We start from the raw sequence: 25,805 nt of genomic DNA on the forward strand, positions 1-25,805 counted from the left end.
AGGATACGAGATCGCTCCATTGATTATGTATCGATGTATACAATTTATTATCAGCATATCAAAATTGTTATTTATTTGAAGTTACACTATACATTTTAATCTATTTGATAAGATAAAAAAAATAGAAGGTCAGAGAAATAGAGGGTCAGAGAAATAGAGGGTCAGAGAAATAGAGGGTCAGAGAAATAGAGGGTCAGAGAAATAGAGGGACAGAGAAATAGAGGGTCAGAGAAATAGAGGGTCAGAGAAATAGAGGGACAGAGAGACATACATATGCACACTACGCATTTTATGCGGACCTGAAAAACTCGCTATGCAAATGAAATAATAATACTTTAATTATTTAATCAAATTTCTCTCGGTATCAATAAATAGCTAGGACGCCGCCGCTGGTTGGGACAAATGTGACATGTAAAAACAAAAAAAAATTGGACAAGTGACTTATGTCGCATGAGTATTTACTGCAAAAACATTTATTACGTTAAAAGAAAAGTATAGTTCTCTCAAAAAATAATACAACATATATACGATACTATCTATTGTGAGGGTATGTATGTATTCAGCCGAGTCTTCTTAATTCTTAGATCAGGACGCTGCAACGTGATTCTGGTCTGAAAGGGGTGTTGACGTTAATGCTTATAAGTCAAAGCCTGAGAAACATGTCGATATATTTTTCTTAATGTAAGAATCGACGTTGTCAAATACATTCATGGCTACATGCCTAATAAAGATACCCGTCTCAATAAAGATTTCTATCTGACAGCAAGATCTGTTGCTCGATCTCACAGTGTATTTTTCTGTTTACCTGTGAAACAGGTGTATGTCTGAGCCGATGTGAATTACACAAAAAAAAATAATTTAAAAAATGGGTATACCATGTAGTCAGTGGAACCCAAACTTTTAAACCTGTGGGCCATTTATATTTTTGATATGCATTTCACTGTCTGTAAGGCTTCGAAATATCATTGATTTAAACAAAACCGACATTCCGAGGTTTTATTTAGCACCGTGGCCAGATGTTGAGAGGGACGGACAGCAAACAGACAAGAGCTAGATGTGACCCGCTGGTCGTAGGATGGGCACCGCTGATTTAGTGGACCCAGTTGTACACACACACACAAGGTGAAACTGGGACTGTCAACTAAAACAAACTTAGAAACAGTTCCTGGAAAGATAACGCTTGGGCGATAACAATAATTACACACAACAGCACTTATGCTTCTTCTAACGTTGGGTGTTTCTTTCTAGATCTGGGTTTATCTGATTAAGATATTTTGTGTGTGTGTGTTTAACTACTTCTGTGAAGAACAAAAAAAAAAACGTTTTAATGCTGGTAATATTTTCTTGGCCTTTATAAACTTTTCAGGGGGTTCAAATATCCAGACACATGACACTTTCAAAACTATATCAGCGGAAACTATAACATATGTTTAGTGAAATCAGTTTTACTATAACTTTTTTTTTTAAATTTACACATTCCTGCACGAGACAACTTACTGTAATAAACACGCCACCGTAGATTGCACGTTACAACACAAATCGTAACAAACACAACATAGTAATAAGCACAACTTTTCAATAAACAACTTGACGGAACAAACACGTTATTTATACGTATTCTAAGAGAGCTTCACACATGGTGAAAAAAAAAACTATAAATAGCCTGTTTGGTGTATCTGGTGTACAATATAAGGGAAGAAAGGAAGTCTAGACAAGTTTGTTTTGTTTGTTTTTTAAGTATAAGATAGTTTTTGTGCATTTTTTTAGCGAGGAGAGCTCTTCGGTTTTAGCACCAAATACTTTCAATATGAAGTAGAACTCAAGGACTTTTAACTTATTTCAAATGGGCAACGAATTAGCGGTCATGAGGGAGACTTGAAACGAAGGTAGACCGCCCCGCATTGAAATATTAGTACAATTATAGCTCCGTTTTTTTTTATTTAATAGTCGACAGTGACGTTAAATTGTTATCGTGAAACTATCCAATAGTGAAACAGCGCCCATTTAAATGCTACTACTAGCTGCAACAACACGCACAATTCTTCAACAATATCTTATCTTAACGTATCTATCTTTTCTTATCTTATCTTATAAAATACAGACCTTACGTTACTGGCTCGCTTTAGTTTTCACGAAAATTTTGGAACCACTGCATCATTTTATATGTTTTTTTTCTTAATTAGATTGGCAATTGTGGAGCTTTCCAAGCTTTCTGAACAAGATAGCGTCCGGGTAGATTTTGTAACAGGTAATATATCCGTTGAAGTGTCTTTTGTTCTTTGTTTTTTACCAAAACACTTCCTTGTTCACTTAGAAAACCTATAAAGATTATACCCATTAGTACTAAACATGACTTTCGTTAGACCAATCTACCCCGAGTGCAATTCATTCTATAGAGGTCTACACATTGTTAGCTTCACGTAGAGCAAGAAAAAAGAAAATGCATGCATCGGTATTTTGTTCCCGGATGTAGCCCGATATTAATGTCTATAATTAGAGTATAACCTTGACATTGCAAACATCGGAGGTCTCAATGACACCTGACGCATTAGGAACCTTATAAAGGGAGAGAGAAGATAAGTCTGCACGTAACGTTAGATACTTAAAGTTGATAATTGTGTCCTAAAATTGAAGCAGGTCAACGAGATCTAGAATGTTCGTACATCAGGCGACTCTTCCGGATATTCTTATAGTTTAATATCTACCTAGTGGTGTGGTATGCGCTGTGAACTATCGTTCAATGACATTGATGGACCCGGGTTCGAACCCTGCCCGCCGCAATCCCCTTTCGTCCAGCGAGAAGTTTGGGCTAGGATGTAATTATCTTAAAAATCTAATGAACATCCGAAACAAGTCACAAGGAAACGCAAAGTTTGGCACTTCCGTAGCACTAAGTCCAACGTTTCAATTCGTCGCTAATAAGAAGTATAACACTTAACTTTAACTAATAGCAATTTTAAGCTCACTCTATCCATCTCTCTATCCCGCCACTATCTCTTCCTCTGTTTCTTCCTTCCTCTTTCACTCACTTTCTCCCTCCTCTCACTCTCTCTCACTTTCTCATTCTCTCTCTCAAATCTTCTGAAGCTAAAATAAAAAAGGTTTTAATGCTGACTATTTCATTGCACAATTTTAAAATGCCTCTAACGTATGGAACCATTTTCAGTTTGAACAGAAACTCTTCTACTCACTGAATCACAAAATGTTTGGGTTAAAACCCCTTTGTTTTATCTACTGTAAGTCATTTGCATAATCCGGGAAAAACCAGGTAAAACCCCGTAGGCCCTTCGGGTAAAGCCTTAACATTTCTTAGCAATAGAGACAAGAACTTGTAAACGTGTAGTCTAATCTAAGGGTCCTGACTAGAAGTCCTGGCAAAAAGTCCTGACAGGACGTCGTGACAAGAGATCCTAGGAAAAAGTAATTCAAAAAAAGTCCTAGCAATAGGAGATGTCAAGAAATCCTGTCAAGAAGTCTTTTCAGTAGATCTTGCAAAAAAGTCATTCAAAAAAGTCCTATCAAGAAGTGAGAATTACTTTCCAGAAGTCCTGACAAGAGATCTTGCAGAAAAGTCTTTGAAAAAAAAAAGGTTCTATCAAGAAGTACTGTCAAGAAGTCCTGGTGTTTCGAATTATGGGACGTATAATATATTTATTCTATTTTTACAACAATAACTGACTTTCAAAAGAGAAGGATATTTGGCCTACTGGACCAACCCCTACATTCCCTTCCCCCCACACACACACTCACACCTTTACACTTTGTTGGGTGGTACGCTGCAAAGAAAATCTAAAAAAAACTTCTGCCACTTACTGTTGTTGATCAAACCATGGAACGTGTCGTACATCTTGCTGCCGTAGTTCGGATCCACGTTCTCAAAATCCGTCTTGCTCATTTTATACAACCTTTCACCTGTGAACTCCCTGTATGCCTCACCTTGAACCTTTGACCCGTCAAGGTGATCCTATAAAAGGGGGAATAAAAATGATTCCATTAGTCTGATTCACAACATCTCTAGAAGAGACAGATACTTCGACTGTGGCCCATTCTGAATTAAACATCAATTAAAATGTTATACAGGCTGGACTTTGTCTTCAACCTGTAGTTTGTCATGGTGTCTATTGGGTTCCAAATCTCAATCTGTAATACGCTCTCACTAGACACTCAACTATGTGCAGAGTGATTGAATACATTGACAAGGCAGACCAATCTCAGAACAGTGAAACATCCATCTGTATCTTAATGCACATATATGAATGCACAATGCATTACAGCAGATAGAATTAGTCTTTGTTTACCTTGTTATAGTATTTAATGGCATTTATAAATTATTTTTTTTATAATAAACAAGCTAGTAAGTTAATGCATTGTTAGTTGATGATAGATTTTAAAATACATTACTATTACAAGTACAACATAGTTCAATGAAGATGTGACTCAAATCTCTTCTTTGACGTGGTAACAAAACAATAGAAACTTCACTCCATGACGCATTTTTAATCGGTATTTCCTAAACTACGTCTAGTTTTTTTCCCCTAGAAATAAGTATTTTTCCACACTTGTGCATGTGCATGGAAACATGAATCCACGGACGGATCTATTTCTTTAAATCGCGTTACTCACCGTTTCAACAACCGAGTAGATCCAGTCCAGGACTTCTGTCTTAGTCCAGTGCTTGGGATGTTTGTTGACCCAGCTATTCAGTTCACAGTCACTAGGCACTGCAGAAGATACAAGGAAATCTAGAAATCAAACTTCTGCAGAGTAGATCATCAATTAAATGTGGACTAATTATCAACAGTCATTAAAAAAAAACGCCTTCAGCTTTGTACTGAAATGTTGTATTTAAAAAAATAGCAACAACATAGCTTTGATTTATATATTTAATGTATAAAAACATTTACCATTGAAGCATCGAGTTCGCTGCGAAATGAATTGTTTAGCGTATCTCACAGATGTAAGTCTGATATAAATCTAGTTCGTAAGTAGGACTGCAGGATTCGCTTTTGTATGGATTGTTGTGATAAAGTAACACAATTGTCGCAATGATATTTTTTGTTAGCTTATTATGCAGGCCTCTTATAATAGTACTTGGAAAAAAAAAACGAACTATTTTTAACCTCGGACTTTTTTTTTTGGGGTGAGTGCAAATATGCGATGACGTAGCAGAATAACACAAGTCATATTAATGAGACTGTTGCCCACTCACATGGTTTGCCCTTGGCTAAGTATCGTTTGGACTCCATGGAGCTGTACATGCAACTGTTCTCAGACGATCTTTTGTGGTAATCGAATGTGCCCGGCTCTTTCTTGATGTTCATGCTGTCGTAGTGGAGGAAATGTGGTGGTGCCTGCAGACCAAGAAACAAATATGATATACAACACACAGCGAACAATATGAATATATAGTAGTAATCGAACTATGTGCGACTGCATTATAATTGGGAGGCGTGGTGGCCCAGCCGTAAAGCGATTGGCTTCCGAATCGCGGATTCTGGATTCGAATCCTGGTGCAGGAAGATTTTTAATTTCTGGATCTTTGGGCGCCTCTGAGTCCACCCAGTTCTAATGGGTGGTTGATATTAGTTAGGGAAAAGTAAAGGCGGTTGGTCGTTGGGCTGGCCACATGAAACCCTTGTTAACCGTAGGCAACATAAATAGATCATCTGCTAAATAGACCACAAGGTCTGAAGGGGGAGCTTTACTTTACTTTTACATAATTATTGCTGGGAGGAGCGAAATGTACAAATAAAAAAAAGAGACAAACCAAAGAAATTAAATGAATTAGAATCTATCAAAATTTGAACTTGGAAAGTTTGTATCCAAACTTCATTAAACAGTCAAGTAGTGCTCTACCCTTTTTCGGCCTTGGAAACATATATTGGCCTAAGTTTGGAGAAAGCCGGAAAGTCATATTGAAGAGAAGATGTCGCTATTCTCTATTCGCCAATAGATGTCTGCTTATATCAATACTAGAAAACTAAAATTGTATTCCTAATATTATTTTGTTAATCGTTTTTATTTAATAGAAAAAGTTATCTACTAACAATGTCGCAAATAATGTTGGTACATTTACAAAGGCGTTGTAATTATGTAAAATGCCATATAACTCCTAATGAGAGGCTGATATGACGTGCAACGTGAGCGTGTAACTGAAAGATTTTTATCACAATTTCTGTATTATAATTGACTGGGCCGCATGTCTGCTTATTGAAGCAGGTAAGTTCTACTAGCCAACTTTTTGCTGCTGAGCTAGGATCTCTTTTACAGAGCATTAATGTCCAGTCTAGGATCACGTCGCTAGGACGACTAATACTTTTACATTGGTGGACACAAACACAGAGCAGGTAAACACTATCACGTGAAAGTGGTTACAGATAATAGTTTCATTGTTTTTGGTTACGTCAAAAAGTTTAGATGTAAACCATTTTTTTCCCTAATTTTTTAAACATCCGGGGAACATTAGCATAGAGATTACATCATCATTGCCAGCTTCCAAGAAAGACAGGGCAAGCTTGACCTCAATCTTTTCTTAGAATAGCAAAACAACAAAATACCAAAACGGGATATAGAATCCTGGTTAGAGTGGACTGATGTCAAGGATGTGGGATTTAGGTGAGACAGCGTGGCCGTCTGCTAATAACTCGACCACGCTGTCAGTGAAATCAATAAGACAACTGATTTAGACTATGATTTAACTCATTTAACTCATTTAAGCCCAATAAATGATCTACATGGTAAAAAAAAAAGAGAGGACCGCAAGGCAGGCGGATTACAGTAATGAGCAGTTAGCAGAAGTCAACGAGGCTATGTGTCAGCGTGGATGAACATTTAGTTGGGCAAAATGGGTCAACAAGTGAAGATGGTGTTGCGTGACCAGCACAACGACTGATTCTCTTTCTTGTTCTCTACAGGCTAATGCCGTTCATTTAGTACTTGTGATTAAGAGGCATCAACCGATTGACTTCACCTTCACCGTCACTTATTCCTTAGTCTGTAGGGGCACCACACAAGATCTGTCAACCGTCTTTCTCCATTCCTCTCTGTACTTTGCCTTGGATAGAATTTCATTCACTGACAGGAATGTCCATTTTTTGATGTTGTCTTGCCATCGCTTTCTCTGTCTTCCTCTTCATCTTCGTCCTGGTACTGTTCCCTGAAGGAAGGTCTTTGCGAGCCCCGAGGACCTTGTGATGTAGCCATAGAGTTTAAGTTTACGTTGTTTTTTTTTGTTTTTTTCCGTAGTTAGCAGCTCATCGTGGGGTCTAATTGCCATATTAATCCTGTTTCTTATCTCTTCATGCGTGATGCGGTCTTCATAAGTGAACCTAAGATTATTCTGATAGGCTACTGAACTAAAAAAAAAAAAAATCCCGATGGAGACTAGGAAATGTTTGACTCGAGCTGCCTTGAGATCTCTCAGCACGGAAACCTGCTCCCAGAAAGCCCATCAGAACAGATTGGACCACAAAGCAATGAGCGAGTTTACATAACGATGTGCTATTTAGAAATTAAAAACAAACAGGGAGGGGGGAGTCTTCGAGTCCAAACATTAAGGAGGAGTGCATTATCTTTCGTCACTACGCAGACTTCGCTGTGATATTTCGCCACATTCAACGCACACAAACCGTTTTTTTGTTGTTTGTTTGTTTTAAGCATGTGGCCTATTTAGTTCTATTTTCGGCGGCTGTGCATGTCTTCGAGAAAAGCTTTCCTTTTGGTCTCAAACACTGTAGCCCGTGGTTTACGCAAGAAAGTTCCAGTGATAAACTTTCTGCAGCTAGGTTCTATCAAATGTTCTCCTCTATACCAATAGAGATAATAATCAATATACAGTTTTGAAGAGTTTTAAATAAATGCCTGCAAAGCCGTGCCTTGAAAACGTTTGCATGACCATTTCAACTTTATTCTATATCAATATCTTCTTTTTCTCCTTTCTCCTCGTGTGACCCGAATTCTTGAAGTGGGTGTATTTTCTGCTTTAATGAGCATACATTAGTAATCACTGACGTGAAGAATGTCAAGGCCACCCTACGCTGCGCGGTCAAGGTCGTTGGCTTTAAGTGTCAGTATCAAGAGACAATGACAACTGGGAAATCGTGGGGGGGGGGGGGGGGGGGTAGTGTGAAGGGCGCGCGATGTCTGCGTAATGAGAAAGGGAAATGAGTAAACAGTACGACTACTCACGTAAGACTCGTAAGTAACAGGTCGCTCGTATCCTAGCGCCATTTCGTTCACGTGTAGGTAGTCGACACTTCAACTGGTTGGCGTAGATACCTGAAACACAGGACAGGCAGGAATAAAACCAGTGTAACTTGTCACGTGAATACAAGAAGAAACTAGCAGACTATAAAAAAAAAAAACAAAGTTTATATTGAGTAACGGGAGAGGACCGTTCAAATGCTGTCAGATCTCTCAATATTTCAAGATTGATCTCCCATTTTATGAATTAAAAAATGATTAATTACCAATAATTCATCAAATAATTAGATATTTTTTTATTGATTCATGTGTTGTCATCGACAATTAATATATGTGCACAATTTCAACTTGATTAGAAAATGGGAAGAGTGAGGAAAAAGGTGTAAAATAATCCACCCAGACAGACAGAGAGACAGAGTCGATAAAAGCTTTGTAAGAAAAAAATAGAATCTATGAGGGCAGACAACATCTATTTCGTGGTTGGTTGTTAACGAGGGCGTCATGTGGAAACCACAAAAGTGTACACACGCGCTTAACTGAGTACAATTTAACACATTCCATGTTCATGTTTGTGTATTATTTGTAGTGTATGTTTTTTTTTGTGTGTAAATTTTATCTCGATGATATTTTTTTTTTAATTTGCAAGTTTGTTTTTATCTTCATATTTTAAAAATTAAAAACAATAATGTCCAACTTTTGGACGAAATTTATAAATTTTAAAAACTAAAATAACAACAATAAAAATAACTATAAAACAGTGCAATAATAGCGATCGTTAATATGCGAATACAACAGTTATATTACAAGGCTGGTTCAACATTGACTTACATAGAGTTGAAAATCATGCATTAGAAAATGGTCTTAAAAACTGTCAATGTTTCCTGTGGCCCTAATGTTTGTCTATGTTTACAAAGTAAACTTTCAGCCAAATAAATTATCTGTGAAGAAATGTGTTCGATAAACTGGCAGGCCTGCACAGGGCCGGATTGAAGTAAGCGTTTATGTAGACACTGTGCCCTCCCATACAAAACTGTCAATCACGCACTCTTATTCTAATTCCCCTCAGACAGACCCCATTACCACGAGACCAATCGTCATAGAAGGCCTGAGCGCCAAACGTCGCAGTTCAGTGTCAAGGCCTGCTGTAAGGATTGGTCTCGATTGCCACCACCATCTTTCATCTCTGCAGCCAAAAGCTGGTTACAGGAATATAGATTTATTCATCTTTCAAATAAGGTTGGTGGATCTCGTGAAGACGAACCCTGGTTCGAACCCTATCTGCCGCTATCCCCCGTCGTCCTGCGGAAGGGTTGGGCTTGGGTGTAATAATCTGAACTCCATCTCTCCTAATTAACGAATACCATCGTTGATTTAACCTCATTAAATTGAATTAATTTTTGGTTTCATAAACCTTAATTTGTGTTACATAAAAAGAGCATGCATTCTATAACTCTATACCAAAAGTCAAACGTTTTCTGGTGACTGACAAAAATGCTATTGAAGTTTAAACATAACAGGGTAGAATTTACAAATGTGAAAAATGAACAATTCTGTCAGAACGTGGACAAAATAATTACGGAGATAAAGAGTTAATTTCATAAGGAACATCCAAATCGTGTAACACAAATAAAATATGAGGAATGTGGTATGTATGTGATGATGAAATCTAGGTTTTACTGTAAACTAAGTCTTAATTCTGTGTACATAGCATTCCAAATTGAGTTGTTGTTGTTTTTTAACCAAAGTATAGAGTTCATAGATTCATACATGAATGTAAGGAGATGCTTGTATGTAAATATTCTTTCTTTCATTGCAATAAAGCGAGTGACTACGAGATTGAAGAGAAGTGAAGTACATGACTAGAAAGACCAAGTTTTGATATGTAATATGCAAAAACATGCATACCAGAAGAACAACAAAATGTGACAGAATAATGAAACAAGCAATAGGAAAAAAAGAAGTGGTAGTCTAGTAACTAAAAGTTAATCAAAGGAAAAGAGCCGCTAATTACTGCTATTTATCTGGAATTTACAGGGCTTAGCTTCCTTACTGCTGTTTCAAACAAAAATGTTTAATTAGTACTAAATAATTGGTAAATTTATTATTGGATTGATTCGTGTATTAAAAGTCATCGACTTTGAATAATTATGTAAAATTTCAACTTGATCCGAGAATGGCAATCGGAGAAAAAAGTGTCAAAATGTAATAAAGGGATTAAATCCACATATACATCCACATATCTCATTAAGTAGCATTTATTCCCATTATTTCGATTTCGATAATAAACAAAATAATAAATCACCAACAATTAATTAACTAATTGGTTAATTATTTTTTTTGGTCGATTTATGTCTTATCATGTCAAATGGATAATTTTGCGAAGTTTTAACTCGATCCGAGAATGGGAAAAGGGAGAAAAAACATGTTCAAATTTTTACAAGACTAACAGACAGACGGAGTGAGTTGATATAAACTTGGTTAAACTATACGAATACTATAAAGAAGATCAAATGTAAGAAAAAATGTTAAATATAAACAACAACAAATTCTCTTTTCTTTAAACAATTTGTTCTAAAATTAAAGTTTTACGGAACTTTTTTTTTTTTTTTTTTTGCTTTACTTTTTTAGAGTTGATATAATGTAAAAAAAAATATTTTTTTTTTTGTAATATTTAAATTGTAATAAATTGCAAAAAAAGTCAAAATAAAATTGGAAAAAAAAGATACTAAGGAGCTATTTAGTTCCTTATATACATCAATTATATTGTCAACACAGAGTTTATTATACTATATAAGTTAATTATAGATTTACAATATAATTTTTTTTCATATTGCTAAATGAATTTGATATGTTCATACGGCACCAATAAAGTGTATTATTATTATAATATATATTTAAATATTATATATATAAATATAAATATCACAATTTTGAAAAGTATTATGAATGTTTTCTTTTAAACAAGTTAAAACTTTTGAACTGTAAACATATCACTTTAGGTTTTTTAAACAGTTTGACCCAATACATATTCTATTCCTCAGGGTCCTGACTCACTGACTGACATATCGCTAATTCTTCTACTTGGCGTAGAACCCCCCCCCCCCCCCTAAACTATGCCTAAACCAACTAAGGCACCTTTCACGATCGAAACCGCAGCGGTTAAATTTACCGAAAACTATTCTTTAGTCGCAATTTTCAACCCAAATATTTTTTTGAAAAACGACATAATACAAAATGAGCACCTCCTGTTTGCTTCAGCATAAAAATACATATTTAGACGTAGACCTAGACAGGAAGTCTTTGGCATCCGAAGTATTATTTTAGTACGATTTTCTTCTGCTAGAAAGGAACTTCTGTAGTTTAAAATAAAAAGATTTAATGTGCATCTAGATAAACATGTATTATAGATCTGAAACAAAATTCAAAGAAATTCTCACAGTAGAATCTAATTCTTAATATGACGCATATTAATCTAGATTATTCTGGATCTTTCTTCTACATTTAAACTTGTTTTTTTTTATACTTCAGTATTTAAGCACTTTACATTTTGGGCGTAATTTCTATTTAAATAGTATTCCGTTAGCTCAGAGCATTAGACTATAAATCTGAAGGTTAGCAGTTCAAATCACTAGTCGCAGTTATTTTTATTTTCATATATTTTTTTTAATAGTGTTTTTCTCACAATTTAATTCTATATAATAAAGTGGAAGCGGAAATTATAACCTCGATCCTGAGTTTTAACACTTGATTCAAATATTGATGGCAAAAAACAAAACAAATGTGTTTGGAACGGATAGCACCTTAAGGCGGCCGTGCAATCAGATGTACCAGATATTAAAGTGTTTTGAGGAGCTGGAAAGGAGCGGGCCGAAAAAAGATAGAGTATTAAGTTACAGGCCAAAAGTGAGTGTTTTTAGAAGGATGATTTAATCGGGCCAATCCAGTTAAACGTAACATATACTCTCTCTCTCTCTCTCTCTCTCTCCCTCTCTATCTCCCTCTCTCTCTCTCTCCCTCCCTTTCTCTCTCTTGGACAATCAAGTATAGACCAAAACCTAGAAACCTAAACTCCTCAAATGTCAAGCGATTAACGCTTAACTCTTTCTCCAATGTCCGTGAAAAGAAAATAAACACACACACACACACACACACACACATACTATTATTTAGTAACACCGCAACGTAGAAAAAAAAAGAAACTCAGCAATAAAAAAAAGTTTTTTTCTCTGCGCAGCAGTTACTTAACATGTCAGAGTTAGCTAAGCTTCGTTGAAAGAGCAGAAATTTAAGCGGCAGAGCAGATCTGTTCCAGTCGTAGCCATTGCCAAGGTTATCAGATTATCAAGGTCATAAAAAACTGCTGTGGTAATAAATCATTTCCTCAATTTTTGTGTACAAGCAGTCACGTGACACAACATTGTGTACAAGCAGTCACGTGACACAACAGAGAGGGATAGCGGCCTGAAATTGTGTCGAGCCTGTGCTTTACCCGCTAGGACATAATAATCTGCAGGAACTTATTACAACAAAGTTGTATGAAATACCGTCTGATATTATTTTTTTTAACGTTGATATTATTACCAAGCTTATGATATATCAACTCTGTCTGTCTGGTAGAAACTACTTACACACTATTACTCCCCATTCCCATTCTCGGATCAAGCTGAAACTTTGCACAATTATTCATTGTCCCTAACAAAATAGGAATCAATTTTAAAAATTTGACCAATTCGTTAATTAAATACTGTTAACTAATAAATTTTATTTGACATTGAAAAGGGTAAAAAAGTCCTTAAAGTATTGAGAGATATGGGGTTAGGGTTAATGTGCAAGTTCTTTCCTTTATAAAACCTTTGTTGTTTCTTTGAAACATTTTTTTTATATTTTGCTTGTGTTTTTTTTTTATGACATTATGTTGAAAAATTTGTAAATATTTTATAATATAAAACAGTAACATATTTAGCTGTTATTTATGACATAAAAAAAGATACACAACTCTTTAGATATTATACATATGACTAACATTTTTTTTTTGCTACTTTATCTGTAAGACATTAAGTCAAACAGTAACAGTAAGGAACTAAATGCCAAATACTAATATGAAAATGATTTGAAGACCCCACAATGCCATCTACCCGATCACTTTCTGAGCCCCTTGTAATTAGAGTCGAAGAAAAAAACTCGATCCGTACCCAAATATTTAAGAGCCTGCTAACGTGCTAAGCCCCACCACCCGACACCCCTCAGGACTGGCGCTAGAACGATTTTGTTTTGGCTGCCAAGGTGACAGGTTGGGGGAAACTCGAGGCAGTGAACAAAAAACACTCCAAAAATAATGTTGTTGTTTTTTTCTAAACATTTTATGATAAGCTTAACAAAATATATTTCAGCTTTTATAGGCCTACTAAAAATATAAACCTCTTTTATTTGTTTTAAAATTTAATCTTAGAGATGTCTATATTTAAGGTTAATAATTGAAATCTGAAATTTGTTAAAATTGGAATTTTTAAGATTTCGTTGTCATCCTTAATTAAGCAAAAATAATAAAATAAAAAAAATGAGGGGGGAAAAAAAAGAAGAAAACCGGTATGGAGAAACTTGGTGACGATATAATGGAACCTCAAGAAAAACGTCAAAAATTGAACAGAGCCAAATTGATTGTGAGATATTCTGAATGAGACATTAACAAAAGAATGACAAGAACGCCATTTTGATAGACCACAGCCATCAACTACCTCATGACAATTAATGTGAGATGCAAGGCAAAAAAACCCTTAGAAATTTCCTTTTACAATGCTAAAAACTGCAATACAATACTTCGCTTACCAATCAGTTCATATTCTGTACACCAGTTACATCAAATTAAAAAAACAAGAAGCTTCCCATTTACAGTTTGGGAGTATGATTGACTTTTTTTTTTCTTTACGTAGATTCAAATGTAATGTTTTACGGTTAGTTTTTGAAGACTGCATTGCTTTTATATTTATATTCGTTCTTTTTTTTTCAAGTTTTGCTCACTAAGGTTTGTAAATACTTTAACTGTTCAGTGAGTTTTCCTATAGAGCTTTTAGTCTCATTATTGCTATTGTCGACTTGATTATGACAGACACAATGCGTCTGCAGCGAGAGTTCGACAGGGCTGGGTGAACTTTTCCTATGAAGAAGTGCTTTTAAAATGTTGAAATGGGGGACCGCATTTATATATATATATATATATATATACTTAAAATTCACAAGTTAGAAAACATGAATGCTTATACTTTTCTATAACGTCATTTTATTTCAAATTTATTCTGTAATATTCTGTATTATACATATTAATTTATTGTTTACATTTACAATTAAAATTATCAATTTTTCAAACTAATTTTAATAAAATATTCTATTCAATTTTTGTTATTTTTACATTATAATTTTACCGCACATGTACAGTAAGAGTCTATGTCAAGTATTTAACAGTTTACACACTTTTAAGGTGTTCTAAATCTAAATATATTTAGAGTTTTTTTTTTTTTTTTTGTGACGGTACGCACCGGTACGGCGTACCGGCACCTTTTTCAAGGTGGGGACAAATATTACTTTTCTTGAATTTTAACGTTTATTATTAATTTATTAGCAGTTAAAAGTTAGGCAATGCATCACTGAGTACCCGCACCTATTTTGTTACACAAAAGCACTGTATATATGTGCTCATAAGGGACGCTAGACGCTACGCAAGAACATACAAAACATAGAAGATGAGATAAACAAAAGCATTTCTTTTAATTCTCTGAATGAACATAAGCTTAAATGAGAACGATGAAGAAGAAGAAGAAAAACATAAGCTTAAAATAGTGTTATGTTTAGTCTTAAAACTTCTATCACTCCTATACATGGCTTGCGCTCCTAACTACCTTTATTTCAATTAACCCTCTCCAACTAGAAATGTTACTTGTTGGTCAAGTAGCGAAGATTCCATGAATAAATTGGATTGGATAATGTCGCAAACTGCTTTCGTGTAAAGCCGAAATCCCAGAATTTCAAAACGCTCTGAATGTGTGTTCATAAAAAAGCGGTAATACAGATTATTATTTTTTTCGTCGTAGAAAGGGATTTATTTTCTTGTTCTGGCACTGCCAGGGTCGAGCTTTATTAAAAGAAACGCAATTTATTATTATTATTATTTTTGTATTATTATTTTACTTTAGTATTATTATTATTATTATTATAATTATTATGTTCAAAACGAATGAGTAGTCATTCTCTGGCACTGCCAGGGTCGAGTTTCTTTAAAGGGAAACAAAATTCATCGTAGTCCCTTTTTCAATTTCTACTGAGGAATTTTCTGGTGAAGTGGCAGGTCTTTAGCAGTACCGTCCTCTGACAGGCAACGAGAATGTTCCTAGGAATTTATTATTATTATTAATATTATTATTATTATTATTTATATTATGTTAGAAACGAACGAATATTCATTATCTGGCACTGTTATCTAATCAACAGGTTGAGGGACATCCTTGTCTGTAAACAAAAAAGTATTCTTTCTTGCACCCAGATGAGTGTAGCCTCAGTGAATTATGCCCCAGTATATCATGCTAATAACTTCATTATATCCTCTAAGAAAAACAAAACATATCTAGATCTAGATTTATGAATACAAATAATTATCTCACCAAATTAAAAAAAAAAAAAAGAGCACATCTCAGTCTTGAATTAGATATAGATATAAGAACCTAATCAAATAGCTGCACATATACACGATAGTATTACTGCACATATAAAGGATATGACCTGAAAAAATCTTATATCAATTATGATGTTAAATAATTGTATTATTACTGGGTATACCTAGTCAGCACAACGTGAAGACTGCCGATTCTAGTTTAGTTGTACCCGTGGAGGCTAGCAGTTTAAAAATAAGTCCAATATTCAGTTCGTCTGAGTCGGAGGTCGTATAAGAATCTTCTAGAGAGACTACTGCAGCTCGGCAATGTAATCCATGTTTTGTAGATAAACGTCTGGGGGATCAAACTGTTCGGCGTAATCCACACAAGTGTCCGCACATTACCGAGGCAGAGCGAGATATTAGTTAGGTCCCTCGGATATACGGTGACGTCTTACAAGCTGTCTACGTTCAATTTTTTTTTAAAGCTATAATTAGAAGACCAATCAAAACATGCGAATGTCAACTTCTACGCTCGACCAATATCCAGATCATTTAGTTTTGAGGGAGGGGGGATTCCCCACACGCAGGCTTATTACAGGTAAAAATTGACTGGGGTGAGGTGGGGGTACTACGTGAAGCAGCCAACTGCCGATGTCACAACGGCGCTAGTATATCCCCCCTCCCCCTCTTATCTCATTTACCCCCCCCCCTTTTACCTCACTTTCCACACACACACACACACACCTACCAGCGTGTCATGTAAAAGAGTACTAAAGTACTTGATTGATAAAAAAGGAATATGCTGAACTTGAATATATTGGTATGTAGATGTATCTGTGTTGGAGATTAATTGGAGGTGGGGGGTGGGAGATGGGGGTTCACAGGGGCGGAGCTTAATTTCAGTGCGATGAAAGGGCGCTTTAGTCCTTTTCGTTGTTGAGGGGGGGGGGAGAAAGTAAGCACTGGGGTGGAGCGAAGTCATTCTCTGTGTCCGATGAAAAGTGGAACACGACAGCCACGGTAGTGGGAAATCAATGGGAACATTCATAGATCTGAAATAGCGCGCCCACTTCTCACACCACATTAAGCTGTAGATTTTTGTTTCTGTTACAAGAGGGTTCCACTGACTTGTGTTTGACGCGTCTTCACTTACGCCCAAGCGCAAACCTCTAGAAGGAGGGTGACGACAGAGGCCGGGTTTCGAACTCGGGATCATCATGACGACAGTCCGAATCGCATACTACCGAGACCGATTCGTTATAGTAAACCTCAAAACTGATCTGCAACGTCACAGCCTGTGGGCTGCGGAAACCAACAGCTCGTAGGTCGCCCATAGGTTGCGACGTTGCAAGACAATGTTTAGGTCTTCCGTGACGATAGGTCTCGATACTACACGACCAGGCATACATCCGGGTTTTCACGAGCGGCGGGGGATAAGCAATAGCTTTCAATATTCTGTATTTTAATTGAAGTCCATTACAGAAAAAAAAAAAGAAGAAAATTATTGAGAAAAAATAAGTAAAAAAACAAAAAGAAAGGCTAATTTATTTTGTGTGCTTTTGGTGCGAGGCTGGGATTTGATTGGAGCGGGGGGGGGGGGGGGGAGAAGACATGAGAAAAAAGAAAAATCAAGGAGGGTAGTTGAAACAAGGATTTGGAAGTTGGTTTTGTTTTTGACATATTTTTTTATGTATATGTGTCCCCCGATACCTCACCACCCGCCAACCTTCCTAATTGTCTATTGGGAGAGAAGTAGTCGTGAATAGACAACAATAGCAACAAGCATGAACAACGCCGTGCAGACACCTCTTCAATCATTGGCTCTTTCAAAGTCTGCAACAGGCCTCTATAAAACAAGGTTCTAACAAAGGGCAGAGAATTCAGGCTTCGCTTAATAAATTAATTGTACAAATGCTAAAAATAATATTATTAAAACACAAAATACACAAATAAAAGTATAAATTTTAAATGGAAATATTCGAATTAAAAAAAATGCATTAAAAGTAATGGAATAAAAAAATTATTTGTGTTCTTATTTATTATCTTGCGTTTTTAGCGGCCCCCGAAAGAGGAATAGACGCTATTAGTTTTATGTGGTCTGTCTGTCCGTCCTTCCGTCCCGTTTACATCTTGTAAACTAGAAAAGATATTAAAAGATATTAAAAATCCGACATCATGATATTTTAGACCTTTCAAAGTTCTGATGCAACGGCTACTTTTTTCTTTTTTGAAAGCGAAAAATTTAATTTTTAAAATGAACTATGTAAGTAGTTGTTGTTTTTTTCATAAAAATACACTATTTTTACAACTATTCACTATTAATAGTTACAGACACGGGAACATTTTTAGTTAGGGAGATAGATATTTACAAAATGTTTACACTATTATGCCCACGGTTTTAGATTTTTGGACAATTTTTATTTATTTTTTTACAAATAGGCTTATTTTTCTAAGTTAAGTAAGTTCTGTCATACTAACTACTACATTTACAAACTATTTAATATGCATATAAATGAAACATAAAAATAACAATTTATAAGTAGTTTTTCATATTATCGGGTGAACCTCAGAGCAACACTGTATACATGTAACACTTAATTAAAGGAAGTTGTTTTTTTCTTACGGAAATACTTTTTTTTTTTTTTTTTGTTTTTCTTGAGGCTTTGAGATTGAAACTTTACAAAACAATTAGATCAATTAGATAATCATTATATGACATCAGCCAGGAAGGTTCACATCTAACTTCACCTTCACTTTCACCTATCCCTTAGTCTACTGGACCGTTGGGGCACCACACAAGATCTGTCAACCTTTTTTCTCCATACTTCTCTGTTATTTGCCCTTGATAGAATATTATTCTGTTATTCTTTCTGAAAATATTGAAACCTGCCTTTATAGCTCATGGGTGGATCATTTCGAGGCCGATTTTGAGTTTGTGTTTTTACACAAACTGTCTTTGTAACCTTATAATTTTACCCTTTTTGAATAAAGATTGTAAAGTATATGTCGTTGCTTATTTTCTATGCAAAGGTAGATAATTTCTTAGCTTAGTAACTGTTAATTAGTAAATATACTATTTTATAACAATACCCAGTACTACACAACAAAGACAAGGTCATCCAATTCTGTCAAGAGTATCAGACGATGCATGAAAGCAGAAATAACCTTTTTATCACAAGTGATGAAATCTGAGTTGTTTAAAAACAATGAACCACACTAAGTGGAGATAAGAAACACATGAACACAATATGAACATGAACGAGAAAAGGCTTGATTTGAGAAAGACGAATTCCTTATTTCTTTAGATTAAAGATGTGGATTGAACGCAAAACACCCCCCTGTGATATCTATAAGACGAGTAACACAAGTGAATGGCTATATTGTATTGTTTAGTGTATATATACTCTATACAAAAAAAAAAAAAAGGTGATATATGATTAGATAAAAGAAAATAAAAGGTTTAAATGTGTGTGGACATTGTTTCATGTTTAAAATGCGCTTTCTATTAAAATTTATTAAAAGACAGTGGAATTAATTATTTGCTGAGTATACACATTAACACTAATAATATATGAGGGGGGGGGAGGGCTACATGTAGTATATATTAATTTCCAAATACTCATTATGTGTCTCTAGTTGTTTAAGAAAATAACATACTGTTTCATATTTACAGTTTCATTATTCTTCGTGTATCGTAAATATGTATAAAGTATACATAGATACTATCAAACAGCTTCATATATGCTCTACCTATTCCCATCTCCATGCTATACAGCAGGGGTTCTCAACACGACGCGACCCCCTTGGGGGTCGATTGACGATTTACCAGGGGTCGCCTAAGACCATCGAAAATATGGATTGTTTTTGTCTATTCTTCTTTTGCTGTGTGTGTGGGAAGGGGGGGGGGTCGCGGCCGAGTGGGCGATTTTAAAAAGGGGTCGCCGAGCTTAAAAGGTTGAGAACCGCTGCTATACAGTATACACGCTGTTAAGTCTATTGCCGGAACACAGAGCGGCGCGAATGCGATGTAGATATAAACGAAGTCAGGGGAGATAAATCTGGCAAAGTTGCCGAAACTCATTTTTGTCACAAATTTAAGTAATTAATTTTGCCCATCGTATTCGCGTGATTGATTAAAATGTATGAAAAGTTGCTTTCTTTATATCACCCACCAAAAAAAAAAAGCTAAGACCATCTCAGGTCGCCGGCATAGAGGAGAGTATCTGGCAGCTGGTAGCGACCACTAGCAGACTACAGTTTTCTCTGCGTTTAATGTGTCACAATATCGATATAATGGAACAATAACAACACTCCTCCATAATTTTCCGTATTACTAGCCTATACAATAGATCTAGATGGTAGCACGGTACTCAATCAACCCGAGAAACTTCTAGAACAGAGGCGCCCTTAGCACTGCGCGGGCAGGGCCACGAATATTCATTTGTACGATGAGCTGACAAAAAAGGCTCTCTTTATCGCCTGGCCCACATAAGGCGCGGGGCTTGGGGCGGTTGCCCCGCTCTCTTCTCCATAAGGAACAAGAAACTTACCGCTTAGAAATAACATTAATCCCCACAACGATTTCGTGTGATATATTAATTTGCCTTCAGAAGTGTTAATACTTTTTGACAAAATAGACAACACACAACAGTAAGACTGAGTTCAACCACACAACTGATGACCCGGCGCAGCCCTGAATGAAATTTGAAGCGAGACAGACAAAACTAGATGAGACGCTTTGGTTAATTTACTTCATAGATGAACACCGCCGAGGCCTTGAAGAAGCTAGATCCGGCATTGCAATCAAAGTGACGCGTGCACTTATATGTACGCTACCAATAGAGTCACATTGACTGATATACAGTGGGAAGGAAATACAACTTTAAAAATAACTCGACAAATTAAAAAAAAAGAAGGCACAAAACAAAACAGAACAATTCTTGGTCGACCAATTTAACGTGCTGGGGAATTACAGCGTTAGTCAATGATCAAAGTCACGATTCTGCTAGTGACACAAGGCGATACTGCTATTTTAAATGTTGTAAAACGTTAGTAAGATAAGATTAACACTGATGTGACGTTTTGGGGCTTAAAAACTGCAGTATTTCATTCTAACTCAGATCAGAGATAACAAAATTACTATATTACTATTGGTGGCTGAGTGGTAAAGCGCTTGGCTTCAGAACAGAGGGGCACCGGGCTCGAATCCTTGTGAGGACTGGTATTTTAATTTTCGGGATCTATAGGGTACCTGACATTTCTTGAGGAAAAGTAAAGAAGGTAGGTCGTTGTGCTGGCCACATGGCACCCTCGTTAACAGAAACAGGTGACCTTTACATCATCTGCCCTCTAGATCGAAATCTCTGAAAAGGGGAACTTACTTTTTTACTATGTTACTAACGATAATTTATTTGTAAAATGTAAATTTTAAAGCAACCCCCTTCTAATTTTCCTTAGGGCATTAAACATTTTAGGTTTCTTGAAGAGAAGGTTATATGATGAACTCAACAACAAAGTGTTTTTCCACTAGATGAGGTCCATTAGGAGCTGGTTCAACTAAAACGTACTTCATTCTACGTCCACAGGCACGAGCCGCAGTGTCTTCGCCAGGACTGGAACTCAAAATCTTTCGCTCTATCTCCTTACAACGTGGCCACCTCATCAAACGTTACTCCTGCTACTGACTTTAAAAAAAAAATGATTTTCATAAGTAAATATAGAAGGCTCCTTCTATAACGATTGGTCTCGTGGAAGCGCGAATGTTATTTTAATTTTGGTCTCAAGGGTTTGTGTGGGCGGCACTATTAAAAGTTTGTGTTTAAAAAAAATAAGAGAAACAATAAAGAAACCAAAATCTTAATGAATGTAAGCATTAATGGCAAGACTAAGTCCGTACCAACCAGGGGAAAGAACAACCACCCCCGTGTTCTTCTTCTATTAACCGAATATCAACGTGACTTAAGTCAAGTGCTTTGTTGGAATTCAAGTGTGTGAATTAAAATTAAACATGACGTGTGTATGTGTCTGTGTGTGTGTGTTTTCTGATATATCAACATAGCAACTTCCTGGAAATTTTGTTGACTTTCTCAAACATTCAATAGCTTTTTTTTTCTTCTTTCGCCTTCTAGCCAGTTAATTCTAGTACTGAGGGTTGAGGGTCACTCTCAGGTGTGCAGATTGAAATTTCACTGCTCCGAAATTTTAAAACTAGTTTTATACCATTGATTATTTAATAATAATACCGTTTAAGCGGCACAGATAAAGGATTTCTAATGCACTGGTATATAAGCACGGTCACAATTACTTCATGTAGAAAAACTACCCTTTCCCCCCCCCCCCCCCCCAAAAAAAAAAAAAGAAGGATTTTTTAAAACTCCCAACAGCCAGCCCCACCTCACATTTCAATCATCAACACAAAGATAAACATTGAATTAAAAGTGAACACAACCTATCACCGTGACGTCATCGAGTGGGAAATTAAGAATTAATACAAATAACAATAATAATGGAGAGAGAGAGAGAGAGAGAGTTGTCCCACCCAAATTGTTTGTATTTCCACGATGAATAAGCTCTATTCAAGTAAAACACACACACACACACACACAACAGTACTACCATTCTGCTAGATGTATAAGCCTACACTTTCCGATTCTTTCCTTGTAGTTCTTGGGCTGTCCAATGTATGAGAGAAATACGGACATCTGTCCGTTATTACAAACCTTCTATTAACTCACTCTGTCTGTCTGTCTGGTACAAATTTTGAGTCTATTATTTCTCCCACTTCCGATTCTCGGATCATGTTGAAACTTTATGAAAATATTCATTGTTCCTAAACATCAAAAGTCTATCAAAATATTAAAACAATTAGTTTATTAAAATGTTGTATTTCTTTAATGGTATTAGATACCGAAAATAATGGAAATAAATATTACGGTATTAATATATAGGATGAATGCAATTTATCTATTGATTATCGCCATTTAGTGTTCATCTTGTCTCCAGGGTACTCTAATATCTTCATGAGTGGGGCCACCCTGCTTTGTGACTACATCACAGTCATGCATTTTTAATATATTTCATAACATTATTGGCTCTTTACATATTGCCAGTGTATCTCACACATTAGAAAAAATATCCTGCTATTACTTTTCTAGCCAAGTCTAAGTTCAACTAGTAAAGTTAAAATAACTCAAGGGCGTCAATTAAGTCAACTTTTGTGTTTTCTCCTCTTATAAGGCTTAGATTGTCGCTGTTTCTAAAACTTCGACAAACTACAATAAGATTAAGGGATATTGAAAAAACAGATAATGTTCGTGGATTTGATTAGCCTATATGGGTCATGAACATTGCACCATGAATCTTAAATAGTACATTCATATTAATACAAATATCTCCTTCGAGTGCTTTAACATTTTCTTTATATTTTAAAATAACATGCAGACACTGCGATCTAACACGCTCCCACACTCATACATGTTCACACACAGATACACTCACACACACTCTTACACACTCACACATTATCACTCTCACACATAAGCCCACAGACTCACTGACACAAAGACACACATTCACACTCATACCTCACACTCTCTCACACGTACACTAACATACACACTCACACAAAATCTCACACACTCAAACACACAGTCAATTTCTTTCTCACACACATACACAATCTTAAAAACAGAATACTAATTCAGTCAACAAACGACATGATCTTAGTCAGAAGTAAACTAACAACAGAAAGAAATGTCCAGTTTTGTCCTCCTGTTACAAACCCGAAGGCCCAGCGTTGGAGTTCTAGTTGAGGCCTAGTGGGACTCTGAGGACCCTCCTGTGCCCCTCCCCCCCCCCCCTCCGATTTAAGATGTCATGAATCCAGGACACTGACATATATAAAGAAAAGAAAAAAAAACAATCATAGTCATTGTGCTGACTGCCTAACACCATAGTTAACTTACGCCCATGAAACAATGAACACTCAAGTCCCCTCTTTCATAAGCCTTACGGTCTATCAGGGGGAAACTTTTCAAGGTACTAACAACGAAAGTTGATCTTGTACTTCCTGGAATGTGACACAGTCCCTTTTTAAAAAATAACTAAAAAGTAACAGGATCCTCCAGAACGTTATCAAGTTATCGATACTCTCTTGAAATGTGCGTGCGTGTTCGTGTGTGTTTGTGTGTGGGGCTATGCAAGTGTGTATGCATGTGTGGAATGCAATGTTGATGACATTGGTTATTTTATTATTACTGAATACATTGATTTCGTTTGTTTTAGGGATGAGACTCAGTAAGTATTAAATAAATAACAAATCTTCTGTTGTTTTCTTGATCCCTTGGAAGTTAACAGGGAAGGGGGTCGAAAAAGAGACACAGGGAGAAAGAGGCGGAGAAAAAGAGAAAGAGGCAAAGAGAGAGGGGCCGAAAAAGAGAGAGAGAGGCAGAGAAGCAGAGAGAAAGAGGCAGAGAGAGAGAGATAGAGGCAGAGAAAGAGAAAGAGAGAGAGGCAGAGAGAGAGAGAGAGAGAGAGACTGTAATTAATACAATACATTTGTGCAAGCTAGGATACTTTCGTAGTGTAGCTCACATTAAATGTACAACAATGACTTTCAGTAAATAGACACCACATTGCAGTTCTATAGTTACTCATTTATTTTTTTCGAGGGGTGGGTGGAGTGTTGTTGTTTAGCTTTAGCTTGACCTCTAGTGATTGTGATGATTTCATTTGAACGACTTTCTGTTCAGAGGTTTTGAGCTGGGACAGGGGTATCAGAGAACAACCGAAATGAGCTCCTAATTAGAATACAGAGCAGTGTAATTATGTTGGTACCCTTCTCTTCGACAGCCACGGTGCCATGGGCAACGCTGTAAGCACCCACAGATGGGTTCGGGGGAAGCCAGCGTTTTCTAACATTCCTAGATGCAAAAACGCATTTTTCTGACATCTACAACTCCCTACCCATCCTATTAAGAATACAGTCCAAATTAAGTACATGGGGGGCACGGGTCGATAAAAAAAAAGTGCGATTGACAATCGAGTTTATGGATATCTTCATTTGGTATATTCATCGTCAGATTGTCTGTGTGTTAAGCGAGACCTCTTGTAGTTGGAGTGTTTTGATCAGCGGTAAACGGGTAGAATTGGTTTGGCGGGCCCACATTAAAATGTCTAATTAATAAGAAATTGTTTAATATTTTTACTGTATCAATATTAAAATATGAATTTATTGAAATCTAACTACATTGCTAAAAAAAAAACGATTTTTTAAATATTTTTTGGGTCCTTAGAAAAAAACAACTTCTGTCGCCTTAAAAAAAATTAAATAAATATTAAACTTTGATACCTTTATAGAATAATATCTTCAAAATACCTTCATAATTAAGTAATTAATTGTTTTCCATAAGTGTGTAAAAAAAGAAATTAAATGCCTTTTTGTTACAGAACTAAAATAAGTGTTACAAAAATTTGAACAGAAAGTTAGGGAATCGAAGAACAAATTAATTGACTTCAGCAGTTTTAACCTAATTGAAAAAGAGAAACAAACTGAAAGGTATTTATAGAATAGACCAAAATAAAGGTTGGGAAAAGATTCTGAGAAGGCGAGTAGACAAAAATGATAATTTGGGTTCAAAACTTATCTGTCATCTCCTTTGTTTCACTTAAGCGTTTCTCATGACTTGCAACAAAGTCTTTCTTGAAATAATCATGATAAGTTTATGCCAGAGAATGATTTTAGAACCTGTGAAATGACATACAAACTATCGCCATATCTGACCAACGTGTAATGTTTTTAAATATGTCAGTAGCGGTAGAGGGGAATCAATGAATCAGGTAAAGGTTCTCTTTCCTTATAAGATATACTCTTATTGATTGCATTTGGCAATAGAGACGGGGAGGGCTATTAGATCTGACCATGTAATATATAGTATATATAGCTTATATATCACACAGT

At 35.9% G+C, this 25,805-nt stretch overlaps 1 protein-coding gene across 6 annotated transcripts in view; it reads right to left on the reverse strand.

Annotated features, from left to right (window-relative positions):
* Positions 1–25,805, reverse strand: part of LOC106070023 (ETS translocation variant 2-like) — a 107,431-nt gene that overhangs the window by 27,714 nt on the left and 53,912 nt on the right. For 4 of the 6 annotated variants that reach the window (XM_056045200.1, XM_056045199.1, XM_056045202.1 and 1 more), the window contains 4 exons: positions 8,188–8,277; positions 5,210–5,351; positions 4,624–4,721; positions 3,814–3,964 (listed from right to left, as the gene is read on the reverse strand). In XM_056045200.1, coding sequence (XP_055901175.1) covers positions 3,814–3,964; positions 4,624–4,721; positions 5,210–5,351; positions 8,188–8,229 — 433 coding nt within the window. In that variant the 5' untranslated portion in view covers positions 8,230–8,277. Of the gene's footprint in view, positions 1–3,813; positions 3,965–4,623; positions 4,722–5,209; positions 5,352–8,187; positions 8,278–16,029; positions 16,329–20,397; positions 20,551–25,805 lie in introns of those variants that run through there. The other 2 variants (XM_056045205.1, XM_056045201.1) reach the window with 2 other exon arrangements.

This window comes from Biomphalaria glabrata, chromosome 10 (assembly GCF_947242115.1).
Source record: "Biomphalaria glabrata chromosome 10, xgBioGlab47.1, whole genome shotgun sequence".
Classification (NCBI taxonomy): Eukaryota; Metazoa; Mollusca; class Gastropoda; family Planorbidae; genus Biomphalaria; species Biomphalaria glabrata.